Raw genomic sequence first — 15,901 nt, 5'->3', positions numbered from 1 at the left:
AAACCTTTTCGATGCACAAATACTATAAAAAGAAGAAAATTGACAATTACTTCAACATCCAGAGAGCGCGATGCTCGGCACGCACGGAATTTTTATATCAAAATTGAGCTACGTCACGAGCTAATGTGATACTCTGTGCCGGATATACGTCATAATCCGTACAGGAAGTACGTTACACATCTGTAGTTCCAAACTCAATGGATCGTGCCTAGAACTGTCATCAAACAAGCAGCTGATGTAAAGAGACTGATTCGAATTGACAGAATGGGAAACAGTGATACAAAATTGAATTTTCGAAAAGCGGTTGTACAGCTCACGTCTAAGACTCAGGTGATCCTTTTAATAAACACCATTCTTGATATAGAATTGTATTTTGTGTTGAAATATGGTGTGTAAACAAATTGCAGGTAAAATGTCACTTGAACGATCTTGAGCTTTTAAACGAACTGCTTTTTGTCAGATTCGAATGCTAAGAATTTAGCCGGTATAACAGCCTTGTACACGTTTGGCAATTTTTGTTACTCGTTAGCGGTATCATTGCCTAACTACTTTAAATTAGTGGTTCGAATTAGTTACGGTAATTATTGCTGAGGAGTTTTCACCTACACTTTTGTGTGTCATGAAAATGTCATTGTCGCACACGATTGCTCTTCATCGTGTTTGTATGCTCCTTAATTCTTATATTGATATTTTTGTCATAAATGTTTTTTACTGTCAGGAAAGTTCCTTGTAATATCTTGGGGAGATTATGGCAAAATTCGTCTCTTGAAGGTTATGTTTTGCAGTGACATACTGCTCGTCAGTGTTAAGGCAAATGCACACAGTCTTATTTCGAAATTGTTACAAGGCTATTAGCTGTAGAGATCACCACTGTCTTTAGATTCCTGAAGTTATCAACTTAAGAATCATGGATCCTTAATCCTTGGTTATAAATATAATTGTGTCACAGTTATTCTCAGGATGTGTGAATTTATAGTTTTCAGTTAATTATTTCTGCAAGTTATGTAATTGCTCACCTTGTCCCTATTTACTTTCACAACTATGGGTATCAGGTGATATGTTAATTTTAATTTATGTACTTAACTGGTTTGCACTTTTGATGTAGGTTCTTGTACCCAATATTTAATTATAGATTCATGTTTGTTTTTTCCCTTTTTTACAAGTTGCTTTACGTCGCTCTGAGATAGTTCTTACAGCAACGATGGTATAGGAAAGATCTCCAATCACTATCTTCTCTCGAATGCAACCTCAGAGCTGCACGCCCCTAACTGCACGGTCAAATCTCTTGGTGATTCATGTTTTCAAGAGTCTGCAGTTGGTGACAGCTTAAATGCAGGTTATTCAACATATGAACCTGTACTGACCTTGAACCCTAAATAATACATTGTTCATTTTCCAACTTTTCTGTTGCAATTACACTAGACATTTTGCCCCATGACCGAGGTAACTACCTACCCCTATGTTTCCTGGAAGTGTGATAGCTGAGTGACATTGTCACTGGCTTTCTATTGTAGCAACCATGGTTCGAATCAGTCAATTCATGTTGTGAGACTTTTGAAATGAAAAGTTACATCCCCGTTGTTCAGATTCCATGAAAAAGTGGAGGTCCTGTAGTTATGATCTTGGCAACAACAGCTAACTCATCTAATGTATGTATAGCCTACATGTAGGATTTATACCCATGCTGTCCAGGGTGTAATTCAAATGGCTGCAGTGTGTTTGGGGACATATCATTGTAGAGGTGTAATGTTATATACCATACATCTCGGTATGTTTGAATGCAGACAATGAATTTCCTTGTCTCCTGAAGTGCCTTGGAAAGTACACAATATTTAGATTCTCTTTTAGAAAGGAGGAGAAATTTTAGAGCAGTATCTGTGCTCTCTTAAGCAATACTAAGCACCTTTTTTTTTTTTCCTTACCGACACCAATGGGTCTTATGGCTACAAGGGGATAGGAAAGGACTAGGAGTGTGAAGAAAGCAACAGTGGCCTTTTTTAAGGTTCAGCCCCAGAATTTGCTTGTTATGAAAATAGGGAACCACGCAAAACTATCTTCAGGGCTGCTGACAGTGGGGTTCAAACGCACTATTTCCCAAATGCAAGCTCATGGCTACACAACCCTAACTGCACGGCCAACTTGTTCAGTACTAAGTACTTTTGTCCAGCCAGAAGTTGTAATAGTTTTCCCTCGCTAATTTGCTAGAGGGGAAGAAAGAACAGTAGAAGGTACGAAGAGCATTGACACCTAGGAAAATGTAATTAAACGAATGTAGACGGAACGTACAAAAAAGTAAAATACCTACAGAATTATCCATGCAAATGACTGTACATACAAAGTGCATTAAGACATTTAATAATAATGTCATAGGTTTAACATTAACTGCTTTTATGGCCTTTGGAGGTGCCAGAATTTTGTCCTGCAGGAGTTCATTTTCATGCTGCTAAATCTATCAACTCAAGGCTGGCGTATTTGAGGACTTCAAACACCACCGGACTGAGCCGGAATCAAACCTGCCAACTTGAGCTTGGAAGGTGAGCCACTCAGCTAGGCATTAAAAACACCTTACGAGCTACTGACAGTTGATAGTAAATTGAACACCTATAAGTGCTAGAAGCTATTTGTTTGAATTGATCAGGAAAATATATGTATGGAACCAGTGACCATACTCTTGGACAGAGGATGCCTGTTCAATGTGATGGATGCTGGGAAATGGTCATCAAATGTCTTATGGTGAATTTGTCATGTTCATGGCCTCTTATCAGTATAAGCAAAGCAGGGCATAAGGTATTAGACTTCATTCATTGATTCTGGCCATTTTTATAAGCTCTTTGTTATTGAGTGAAGGATGTTATATTCAGAGTCAGGAAAACATATTATTCGTTTTTATAATATTTTAATTTAATCGCAAATTTGGGAAGTCCCTAAAATGGTGGTTATATTCTTGATGAATAGGCTACTTTATCTGGACTTGTAGAATTTGGAGATGGAATATGATTTGTCAGTGACAATAGCTTGACAAATGTCGGTTAATCCCGAACATGGCTGAAAGGTTGAGTGCAAAAGAGGAAATTTAAGAACTATAAATGTTATTGGTTTAAGTCTCCTTCTCTTCTGTAAATTTTGGGCAATTGTTTTTTGCATTCTGTAGTAGTAGAAGACATTGGAAAAAATGCTTTAAACTCAGTCTTACCAAATTATTGTATTAAATAATTTTATTTGAACTGTTTTTTGTGTCTGTGTGAGTTGCACATAAGTGAGTTCATATTGTCAAAGTAATTTCCTAGTATTTCACGTATGCAAGCCTTTATGTAAACACATTTGCCCATTCAGAGTTATGGAAATTACTTGGTAATCTGAATGCAGTCTTAAACCATATTTGCTATTCAACTATTTGCACTTTCAAGAGTTTGATGGGACTCAGATCCTGCTGATGGTGATTAATTGTAAACACAAGTGAAAAGCAGTTAGTGATGTCTAGTCACTTACACTCTAAGCATGCTTATTGGAATTATTGGTACGGGCATTTTCAGCAATGGCAGGTTACTGTAAACAAACACAGGGTTTTTCTGGGCTGAGTGGCTCAGATGTTTGAGGTGCTGGCCTTCTCACCCCAACTTGGCAGGTTCAATCCTGGCTCAGTCCGGTGGTATTTGAAGGTGCTGAATTACGTCAGCCTTGTGTTGGTAGATTTACTGGCACGTAAAAGAACACTGCGGGACTAAATTCCAGCACCTCGGCATCTCCAAAAACCATAAAAAAGTAGTTAGTGGGACATAAAGCAAACATTAACATAAGGTTGCCTGCATATAGCATGTTCTCTTCCTTGTTTAGTGATGGGCAAGGTACCTTCCTATCTAGCATGACTACTATGCTTTCACAAGTCAACAGGGGTCGAATTGTTAGTATGTGAGAGGCACATATCTCTCCAAATCAAATGGCACATGCCACAAACCTACTGTGCTGGCGTAGCAGAGGAAGAGGTGATACTCCCACATGGCACGTCCCAGGTGGTGGATAGGTGGGGAGGGGTCCTAACCAGCTTGCCAGCAGACTTAAGCGAAATAAAATAGCTCTTGTGTACCATTCACACAACCCCCTGTGGGTGGGGGACGCAGACGAAGAATACACCCACAGTATCCCCTGCCTGTTGCAAGGGGTGACCAAAGGGATGATCGAATTAGGACCATGAGACTGCTTGTAATTAGCACCATCGCGCAGGGAACAGCATGGGTCATCTTTACTTGCAAGTAGTACCACTACGTTAGGTACACAATAGGTTTGTGATTAGTAGCAACAGTGTGTGAATCAGGATCGGTTTTACAGTACCTGTGATTTGTACTACTACATGCAGAACACCACAGGCTTACGTTGCCTGTAATTAGTACCATTATGTGAGAAATACCACAGATCTGGGCGTTGCCTATGATAGTACCCACTATGTGAGGAACACCATGGGATGGTAAGAGTCCCTGTGATTAGTCCACCTATGTGAGGAACACCATTGGTCTGCGTTACATGTACGTATTACATTACCTGTGAGTAGTACCATAATGTGTGAAGAAGTACTGTTATATGATTACAGTATTTTCTACCAATAGAAAATGAATTGTTTTAGTTTTCCTTTGGGTGATTTAAATGACATTGTGTATCATGGTATATGGTCCACCTCCTTGGCTGAAAGGTCAGTGTGGTGGTCTTCGGTTCAGAGGGCCCCAGGTTCAACTCCCAGCCAGGTCGGGGATTTTTGATTAGTACCGCAACATGACAAATACCATGGTTCTACTTTACTAGCGATGAGTATCATTATGAGGGGCCGATGACCTGGATTTTTGCTCCCATTAGACAACATGCATCATCGATTGAGGATTGTGCTTTAGAAGCAGTACCTTGGTCAGTAATACTATTGTTGTACACTAGTTTCTGGGAATGTGGGGTGTTGCGGGTTGGATCCACTGATAGTTTTAAATTCATATTCATCCATTCATTCGTCATCAAGTTTTGAATTCTGGTCAGTGGATGATTTTGGACTTAGAAATTGTCATTACATTCTGTCTCATTTCGTACCATTAAGGGGCCGATGACCTTGATGTTAGGCCCCTTTAAACAAGTATCATTATCATCATCATCAAATGGCACATGCTGCAATATCATGCGAAAAAGTAATGTTATATGATTACAGTATTTTGTATCAATAAAAAATTGTTTTAGTTTTCCTTTGGGTGTTTTAAATAACATTGTGTATCATGTTATATGGTCCACCTCCTTGGCTGAAAGGTCATTCTTGTAGTCTTCGATTCAGAGAACCTCAGGTTCGACTCCCAACCAGGTCAGGGATTTTAGCCACAACTGGTTAATTCATCTAGCTCGTGAAGTGGGTATTTGTGTTAGTCTTGATACACATCTTCATTTACATACAACATAACACACTACAGACTACCACAAAAACACATAATATTGAATACATTCCTCCACATAGGGCTGGCATTAGGAAAGGCATCCAGCTGTAAAATTGGGCCACATGTATTCAGTTGATCCCAGGTAATTGGGATAAAGCAAGGAAGAGATTAATTATATAATTTGAAAGTCTTATAGAAACTAAAAGCAGTATTTAGAGATCAATTCTCTCTGCTTGATGATATTTAACTTTCTAGGTAAGGTTTAAAATTATATTTATTGTAAAGATGTTACATATGTAATTAATTTTGTTTTGTTTGAATTGTTGATGTTCCTAAAACGTTTTGCTTTCATACAACTTACGCATAGCCGTTGGTTCTCCCTTAGTTTGTCAGGATTGGTAACGGCTGCCCAACCCTCGGCCAGACAGTCGCAGGTAGTACCGTCTACTGTCGCATACGGTAGCAGGATGTACCTGACCTGACAACATAGAAAGTTTGACGTGGCTAGAAGTGGAGACAGCAAAATGTAAAATGAAAAACAACAAGACTGTGGGATTGGATGAGTTCAGTGTGGACATGATCAAAGCACTTGGAGAACCTGGAGTACAATGGTTGTACAGAGTACTAAATAAAATTTGGGAAGAGTATGAAGTCTCCAGTGACTGGAGGCAAGGAGAGATTATTCCACTATTTAAGAAAGGTGACTGAAAGAAGTGTAACATCTATAGAGGTGTAAACCTATCTCATGGGTTAAAAATGAGACCATCCTGGAGAGAAAATCAGAAAATGCACTTAAAAATGCCAAAATATGCACTAAAAATTGAAATGTACATTGGAAAAACATAAATCTCGTGCAGATTAGCAGTGTACATCATTAAAATATAAACTGCAGAATTTAAACATTGCCAAAATAACAAGTAGTACCATACCATAGTGACTGCTCCAGTTTCTCAATTACATTTACAAGTCTTGATTACACTTAACCCTCCATTGGTCGCACCTCATCTCTTAACACCGCTGGTTGCAGGTTAGCACACTGCTCACCTCTAATATAATTTGCTTTTTGCAGCCTTTGTTCTTGTTTCTTTTTGATTTTTTTAAAAAAATTTTATGGATAAGTTCAGTACAATATTTGTTGAAGTAGAATATACCTAATTATTACAAACGTCATGGTAAAGTACTTCATGCTTTATATGCCATTTTTAAATAAACTCCTTACTAGTCTACCTATGAAACATATGCTTATACATTTTTACATCAAATAAATGGAAATCAAACTCTAAAATTTTATAGAATAGATTCTTGTTGTAGATATAATTATTTTGTATTCAAAGAATACATTCAAACCATTATCAAGAAAACAATTATGTATGATGATTATATTTTGTCCATTCATGTTATGGACTCTGGGTACATTTAATCGCTGTCTTCCATGCCTACCTCAACACACTCGGTGCATCTCGTAACAAATACTGACAGTGTGTCATTGTTTTTGATTCTTCTTTGGGCAGTAGGAACATTTGTCCTACCTTAGACTGGTTTTGGTAGAGGCGTTTGCTCTTCTTGTGGTAGCCCAAGACTTTTTTGCATTCTCATTTGAAAATCTGAATGAATGTCTGTAGTACACGCTCTTGTTTCTACGTGATTCTTGGTCAGGTCTAAGGATAAGGTTTTCAATAACTTTCCTCACTTTGTCTTTTCACTTGTGTTGCTTCAGAAAACGATCTGGGCACTGGTTCCAGTAATGTAAAAAAAATAATAAGAGGCCATCGATAGCACACCCTTGCCAAGTATATTGAGCTTTCAGTTTGCCTTCTACATCCACCCCTTCCTTATTAAGGTGGTGCTGGGCTGAGTGGCTCAGACAGTTGAGGCATTGGCCTACTGATCCCAACTTGGTAGGTTTGGTCTTGGCTCAGTCTGGTGGTATATGAAGGTGCTCAAATACGTCAGCCTCGTGTTGGTAGATTTACTGGCATGTAAAAGAACTCCTGTGGGAGAAAATTCTGGCACCTACCACTACAGAATGCAAAAAAAAAAAAAAAAAAAAAAAAAAAGCCCAAAATTTACAGAAGAGAAGGAGACTAAACCAATAACATTTATAGTTCTTAAATTTCCTCTTTTGCACTCAACCTTTCAGTCATGTTTGGGATAAACCGACATTTGTCAAGCTATTGTCACTGACAAATCATATTCCATCTCCAAATTCTACAAGTCCAAATAAAGTAGCCTATTCATTAAGAATATAACCACCATTTTAGGGACTTCACAAATTTGTGATTAAATTAAAATATTATAAAAACGAATAATATGGTTTCCTGACTCTGAATATAACATCCTTCACTCAATAACAAATAGCTTATAAAAATGGCCAGAATCAATGAATGGAGTCTAATACCTTATGGCCTGCTTTGCTTATACTGATAAGAGGCCAAGAACATGACAAATTCACCATAAGACATTTGATGACCATTTCCCAGCATCCATCACATTGAACAGGCATGGTTTTCTGTGGGAGATGTACTGTCATGTCTTTTTATCTGAATCATACATCTGGCTGAAAAATATTGCAAATTTAAAGGAAAAAGAAATAACACAAATAGACATGGTAAATGGTTAATAAAACATCAAATGTTAACGATGACACATTAAAATAAACTACAATAGAATACTTATATTTTCCTACAACACTGCTCTAATTCTTCAACAGTGGACTTCATTGGCTCTTCCCAATACACCCAATATATTTTCTGGATCCATTTCTGTCTTGGTATATTGCAAGCATGCCAGTCCATTGAAGTGGTTATTTGATATACTGTTATGCAAAAAAGATTTAAGTCTATGTAATGTGGTAAAGGACCTCTCACTTGATGCTGTAGACATTGGTAGAGCGGCAGATAATTTCAGCATTCTGTGTCTAAATGGAAAAAAGTATACTATCGCACATATTTATTGTTTCGATAAAATCACTTTGTTGTATGATTTGAAAGTTCTGTCCACTTTGTTTGCGTCATTTGAATTTCAGTAATAGCCACAGGCATAGGTTGGTCTTGAGTATATTGTTCTAATAGTTTGTGCACTGTTTTTTAAGTCATTGTTTGCAAGGTTAACATATTTCCAGGGAAGATCATAACACATTTTCGTTAAGCAAGGGTTACGTAAATGAATCATATTCATTGTAATTTTTGTCCTAAGTGGAGGATAGTAATTGCTTTCATGCAAATCAGGAGTAAAATTAGTGGGAAATTAATAAATACCATTATTGCTAGAGAAATATAGATACGTAACTACAGCAACTATTTTGTTGTAGACACAATATCTTATGGTATTTCACTCCTTCGTGCTGTCTTTTGTTTCCTTCCTGAGTCCAGGGCTAGCACCGATGAATGGGAGTTCTATGTCTGTGAATTCTCAATATCTTTGTCTATCGCGACTAGCACGGGCAGTTCAAACGGGGAAAATGGAGCTGAAAAGTATATTGTAACATGAACATTATTTTTGTTGAAAGAAAAATAGCATGATCCCTGGACCAGTAATTATACTAACAGGACACAAGTCAACAACTCTCCACTAAGTAACATCAAAGAAAGCAAAGGAGTTCAAGGAAGCTAAGTGAGCAAAGACTTCACACACAAAAGTGTAACATGAACAAAAGCACACAGAAAAATGTTACATGAACAGAAGACATACTGAAGCGCTGTGAAATAGTAGAATTCATAGTCATAATGTAGCAAGGTATGTATATATATATATATATATAGCAATAATAGTACTTATTAATTTACCGCTAATTTTACTCATAATTTCCGTAAAAGCAATCATGACAAAAATCATGTTTAAATTTCATGGATACGGTTCATTCATGTACCCTGAAGCAAGAACTTTTAATCAATTTGATTAATAAAATAATAATGTAGGAAAGGTATGTAAAATTCTCTGACACCATTTGTAGCATAGTTTGACCACTGAGTTTTTTTTTTTTTTTTTTTCATTTTCTTGGAATTATAAATGGTTGTCTGGAACCCATTTTATGGCTGCATAAAAAATATAGTTGAACTTTATGGTGGATTTGCTTTTCAGATCTTGGATTTTAGACTTTTATGTGTCACCCATCTTGACTTGTAAAAGTTTTGACAAATTGTGTGTTAAGCCATGAAAAAACCTACAACCTGTTTTCCAATCATTGATGGGGCAATGAATAATGACTGACAAATGAAATGATACTGGAAAGTGTTGCTGGAATGAAAGATGACAGGGAAAACCGGAGTACCCAGAGAAAAACCTGTCCCGCCTTCACATTGTCCAGCACAAATCTCACATGGAGTGACCGAGATTTGAACCACGGAACCCAGCGGTGAGAGATCGACACGCTGCCGTCTGAGCCACAGAGGCTTATATGTTAAGCCATATAGGTCTCTTTCATAACATATCCCAATTGAAATTTAAAACTTACTTTTTTGTAAAGCAGAGTAAAAGATATGGTTCATGTTCGTGGGTTACTGTAGTCATGTCCTAGTTCGTGAACCATGGGCAACAGCTGAGTGGCCTAGTAAGTGGTCCTGAGAGTCGGGATACCAGTTGCTATGGAATGGGAGTGGGCATCTCGGACATACTCTGAGTCATGGCCCTGCTTGTGCTCAGGCGTCTAGGACTATACAATTCACTGGTGGTCCATAACCCATTAGAGGAGAGATCCTCACTTGGACTTTGTGCAAGTAGGGTAGCATCCTGCTTCGTGAATTTACGGAGCTCAGAACATTTTAAGCAAGCCTCGGACCTATGGGAGTAATGGAGTCACACTCCCATTTGACAGGCGAGAGACTCCTTGGAAACAACTTGGCAAACGAAATGGAATTCGATGGGGAGCTATCAATATTAATGGAGCTTATGGAAGAAAGAAGGTAGAACTGGCTGAGTCGGCAAAGAGGATGCATCTGGATGTGCTAGGAGTAAGTGATATTCGGGTAAGGGGAGATAATGAGGAAGAGATAGATTATAAAGTGTACTTGACAGGTGTTAGAAAGGGAAGGGCAGAGTCTGGAGTAGGGCTCTTTATCAGGAATACCATTGCAGGCAACATAGTTTCTGTTAGGCATGTAAATGAGCGAATGATGTGGGTAGATTTGTCAGTTGGAGGAATTAGGACGAGAATTGTGTCCGTGTATTCACCATGTGAGGGTGCAGATAAAGATGAAGTTGACATGTTTTATGAATCATTGAGTGACACGTGGTCAGGGTCAACAGCAAGGATAAAATAGTGCTAATGGACGATTTCAATGCAAGAGTTGGGAATAGAACTGAAGGATACAAAAGGGTGATTGGTAAATGTGGGGAAGATTTGGAAGCTAATGGGAATGGGAAGCGTTTGCTGGACTTCTGTGCTAGTATGGGTTTAGCTGTTACGAATACAATCTTCAAGCACAAGGCTGTTCACCGCTACACATGGGAGGCTAGGGGTACCAGATCCATAATAGACTATATCTTAACAGACTTTGAATTCAGGAAATCTGTTAGGAATGTCCGAGTTTCTCGCGGATTTTTCGATGATACAGACCACTATCTGATCTGTAGTGAACTAAGTATCTCTAGGCCTAGGGTAGAAAAAGTGAAATCTGTCTGCAAACGAATAAGGGTAGAAAATCTCCAGGACAAGGAAATTAGACAAAAGTACATGGATATGATTAGTGAGAAGTTTCGAACAATAGACAGTAAGCAGGTTCAGGCTATAGAAAGTGAATGGGTGGCATACAGGGATGCTGTAGTAGAAACAGCAAGGGAATGCCTAGGAACAACTGTGTGTAAAGATGGGAAAAGGCGAACATCTTGGTGGAATGATGAAGTGAGAGCAGCCTGTAAACGTAAAAAGGCTTATCAGGAATGGCTCCCAACAAGGGCCGAGGCAGACGGGGATTTGTAAGTAGATGAAAGAAACAGAGCAAAACAAATAGTTGCTGAATCCAAAAAGAAATCGTGGGAAGATTTTGGTAATAACCTGCGAAGGCTAGGTCAAGCAGCAGGGAAATCTTTCTGGACAGTAATAAAGAAACTTAGGAAGGGAGGGAAAAAGGAAATGAAGAGTGTTTTGAGTAATTCAGGGGAACTCATAATAGATCCCAGGGAATCACTGGAGAGGTGGAGGGAATATTTTGAACATCTTCTCAATGTAAAAGGAAATCATCCTGGTGGTGTTGCAAACAGCCAAGCTCATGGGGAGGATGAAAATGATGTTGGGGAAATTATGCTTGAAGAAGTGGAAAGGATGGTAAATAAACTCCATTGTCATAAAGCAGCAGGAATAGATGAAATTAGACCTGAAATGGTGAAGTATAGTGGGAAGGCAGGGATGAAATGGCTTCATAGAGTAGTAAAATTAGCGTGGAGTGTTGGTAAGGTACCTTCAGATTGGACAAAAGCAGTAATTGCACCTATCTATAAGCAAGGGAACAGGAAGGATTGCAACGACTATCAAGGTATCTCATTGATTAGTATACCAGGCAAAGAATTCACTGGCATCTTGGAAGGGAGGGTGCGATCAGTCGTTGAGAGGAAAACCAGTGTGGTTTCAGACCACAGAGGGCTGTCAGGATCAGATTTTCAGTATGCGCCAGGTAATTCAAAAATGCTATGAAAGGAATAGGCAGTTGTGTTTGTTTCGTAGATCTAGAGAAAGCATGACAGGGTACAGAGGGAAAAGATGTTCACTATACTGGGGGACTATGGAATTAAAGGTAGATTATTAAAATCAATCAAAGGCATTTACGTTGACAATTGGGCTTCAGTGAGAATTGATGGTAGAATGAGTTCTTGGTTCAGGGTACTTACAGGGGTTAGACAAGGCTGTAATCTTTCACCTTTGCTGTTTGTAGTTTACGTGGATTATCTGCTGAAAGGTATAAAATGGCAGGGAGGGATTCAGTTAGGTGGAATTGTAGTAAGCAGTTTGGCCTGTGCTGATGACTTGGTCTTCATGGCACACTGTGCCGAAAGCCTGCAATCTAATATCTTGGAACTTGAAAATAAGTGCAATGAGTATGGTATGAAAATTAGCCTCTCAAAGACTAAATTGATGTCAGTAGGTAAGAAATTCAACAGAATTGAATGTCAGATTGGTGATACAAAGCTAGAACAGGTCGATAATTTCAAGTATTTAGGTTGTGTGTTCTCCCAGGATGGTAATATAGTAAGTGAGATTGAGTCAATGTGTAGTAAAGCTAATGCAGTGAGCTCGCAGTTGCAATCAGCAGTATCCTGTAAGAAGGAAGTCGCCTCCCAGACAAAACTATCTTTACATCGGTCTGTTTTCAGACCAACTTTGCTTTACGGGAGCGAGAGCTGGGCGGACTCAGGATATCTTATAAGTTAGAAGTAACAGACATGAAAGTAGCAAGAATGAGTGCTGGTACAAACAGGTGGGAACAATGGCGGGAGGGTACTCAGAATGATGAGATAAAGGCTAATTTAGGAATGAACTCTATGGATGAAGCTGTACGCATAAACCGGCTTCGGTTGTGGGGTCATGTGAGGCGAATGGAGGAGGATAGGTTACCTAGGAGAATAATGGACTCTTCTATGGAGGGTAAGAGAAGTAGAGGGAGACCAAGACGACTATGGTTAGACTCGGTTTCTAACGATTTCAAGATAAGGGGTATAGAAATAAATAAGGCCACAACACTAGTTGCAAATCGAGGATTGTGGCAACGTTTAGTAAATTCAGAGGCTTGCAGACTGAACACTGAAAGGCATAACAGTCTATAATGATAATGTATGTATGTATGTATGTATGTATGTATGTATGTATGTATGTATGTATAGTAAAAGGTGAATGCTTTTTGAAGAAGTTTGAATCAGAATCATCTTTTAGTTCTGTCAGTGCTTTGCATACATGATCATGGAGATCATTAAACGCAAAGAATCTTGGAGCTGAACCACTGATCTCTATACATGGATCGCTGATGGCAGCTCTCCGCTGCAGGAGAAAGTACGCTAAGTTGAGCACGCGGTCTGCCATGTTGGCGTACCCACCCTAGAGCTCTCCTTATGGGGAAGCAATGATAATATAGTCAATTTTAAATCGCAGTTAATGGCGCATTGGAATAATTAAATATATAGACATTTTCACTCAAAGCATAAGGACATTGGGATCACTGACATGTCATTCCGAGGTCAGAAAATCTCTGGAATAGCAATAAAAATGGGTGTATAATAACAGCCAAAAAAAAAAAAATACTACTGCCTGAAAATGACGTGAAACTAGGGGTGTAACAATGAAAGGGTGGGGAAATGTGATCAAAACACCCTCGCCACTTGCAAGCCTATGACATTGAATAGAGTAAATTAATGTTATGGTTTTATGACTTCGTTCCAGCTCATAAATTGGTACCCTAAGTAACTATTATAGACCTCTTTAATTAAATTCAGCTAGCAAAGCAACATTGATGGTCATCATCATAAAAATGTAACACCCCTTAAAAGAGCCCCACATACCACAAACATTATAATGGGATAGCCTAAAACACCCACCACACTTTCCCTTCTCACACTACTCCAGTGTCTGAAACCCATAATTATTACTGATGTAATAAGGCCTAGAACTCCTCCAGACTTCATTCTCTAAGATTGTTATAAGATCACGTCAATTATTTCAGCTAAACCGTCAGATTAATGATGACAAATAAATAAAAGTGTGTGTAAATCCTTACTTGCAGTAAATGTTCAGAAAAATTGAAAACAGTTGGCTGTGCATCACTTCTAAGGCATACAGTTTGTCCAGTTCTATCAAAAACAGTCTTCCTCGGAGTGATCCGACCAGAGAACAGCTGTTTTAGAAGTCTCCCAGTTCTCCCGCCTGATACTCCTAATCCATGATCTTAGAAGTTCGGGTATCGACAAAGGAAACCTACAAAAATTATTTGCCATTTTGTTCCCAGAATATGCGAAATGAGATACAATAAACCTAAAACTCAACCCTAGGAAGATTATTATGTACAGTATAAAAGTCACCATCCGCCTCCGTGGTGTAGTGATTAGTGTGATTAGCTGCCACCCCCAGAGGCCCGGGTTCGATTCCCGGCTCTGCCACGAAATTTGAAAAGTGGTACGAGGGCTGGAATGGGTCCACTCAGCCTCAGGAGGTCAACTGAGTAGAGGTGGGTTCCCACCTCAGCCATCCTGGAAGGAGTTTTCCGTGGTTTCCCACTTTTCCAGGCATATATCGGGATGGTACCTAACTTAAGGCCACGGCAGCTTCCTTCCCTCTTCCTTGTCTATCCCTTCAAATGTTCCCATTCCCCTGCAAGGCCCCTGTTCAGCATAGCAGGTGAGGCCACCTGGCCGAGATACTGGTCATCCTCCCCGGTTGTATCCCCCGTCCCAGAGTCTGAAGCTCCAGGACACTGCCCTTGAGGCGGTAGGGGTGGGATCCCTCACAGAGTTCGAGGAAAAACCGACCCTGGAGGGTAAACAGATAAAGAAGATAAAACGCACCGATGAAATTATTTCTCCTTCTGCTGATCGGTTCTGTTTGTACATCCATAAGCTGAATAGTGCGGCATGTTAATAACCCGTACTCTTCATTCAGATTTCATGTAAACACATGCACATTGAAATTGAATCTTGTAATTTACAGGCATACGAGGCAACGAACCTAAATTTGTAAAGTACACCACTATTTCCTTTGCCATAACACAGCACAAAACACCCGTGGAACTACAATCAAGAAGCCTGGCATCCCTGAACTAAGCACAAACAAAGCAAGCGCGCTACTCGTGGTCTACTGCACCATGCGCTCGCTGCCATCTTATTACGCCAGTCATCTTCTGTTCGGCTTACTGCTACCCAAGCTACCAGTCATCCATGTATAGAGATCAGTGAGCTGAATCCATCAAGTTCCAAATTTTTTATAGCCTAGTTCTCTGCCTAGTAGGACTCCTTCATTGTACCGATTTTTAAGAATCTTTTGCCATTTGGCTGAGTGTCTTAAAAATGTCAACTTTCTTTTCTGTTCCTATGTAGTTTCAAATTTATAGTAAGCTACAAGCGTTACTTCAAGCTGAATTTAAACAGTAGTTTGCCGTGAGATATGATTGACAAATTACCGATTGGTAACCTTCTAATCGCGCACTCATGCTTGCTGCACAATCATATCTTTGACCGTATAAATATTCTAAATCGATGCAGACATGTTTTAATAGATTTTATTTAGCTCCTCAACTGAGGTTAGTGCCGGGAAGGGCATCCGACCATAACCATATGCCATGTAATTTCATCTCGCCTCATCCCTGATGCTGTTTCAGGAAACAGAACTAAGGTGTAGACAAACATCTGTAACAGATGTGGTCATTGCTGAGGCAAGAGCAAATCCACAGAGCTTGTATACTGGTACAAATTTGAAAAAGTCCCCATGTTATTACATACTGTCAATATATTTTGCACAACGTGATAGTTATATTCACTGTTTCATGAAGTTTTAACTAGATTAACTACTCTTTGTAAAATTAATTCCT

The 15,901-nt window shown here is 39.1% G+C and overlaps 1 protein-coding gene across 2 annotated transcripts in view; it reads left to right on the top strand.

Annotated features, from left to right (window-relative positions):
• The first annotated feature begins 209 nt into the window (after positions 1 to 209).
• The window catches only part of LOC136863283 (protein HID1), a 204,958-nt gene continuing 189,266 nt past the window's right edge, over positions 210 to 15,901 (top strand). Inside the window, exon 1 of one of the 2 annotated variants that reach the window (XM_067139669.2) lies at positions 210 to 330. In XM_067139669.2, coding sequence (XP_066995770.2) covers positions 265 to 330 — 66 coding nt within the window. In that variant the 5' untranslated portion in view covers positions 210 to 264. The remainder of the gene's footprint in view (positions 331 to 15,901) is intronic. The other variant, XM_067139670.2, reaches the window with a different exon arrangement.

The sequence above is a fragment of the Anabrus simplex genome, chromosome 2 (assembly GCF_040414725.1).
Source record: "Anabrus simplex isolate iqAnaSimp1 chromosome 2, ASM4041472v1, whole genome shotgun sequence".
In the NCBI taxonomy this organism is placed as follows: Eukaryota; Metazoa; Arthropoda; class Insecta; order Orthoptera; family Tettigoniidae; genus Anabrus; species Anabrus simplex.
This window is presented reverse-complemented; position numbering and strand designations above follow the sequence as displayed.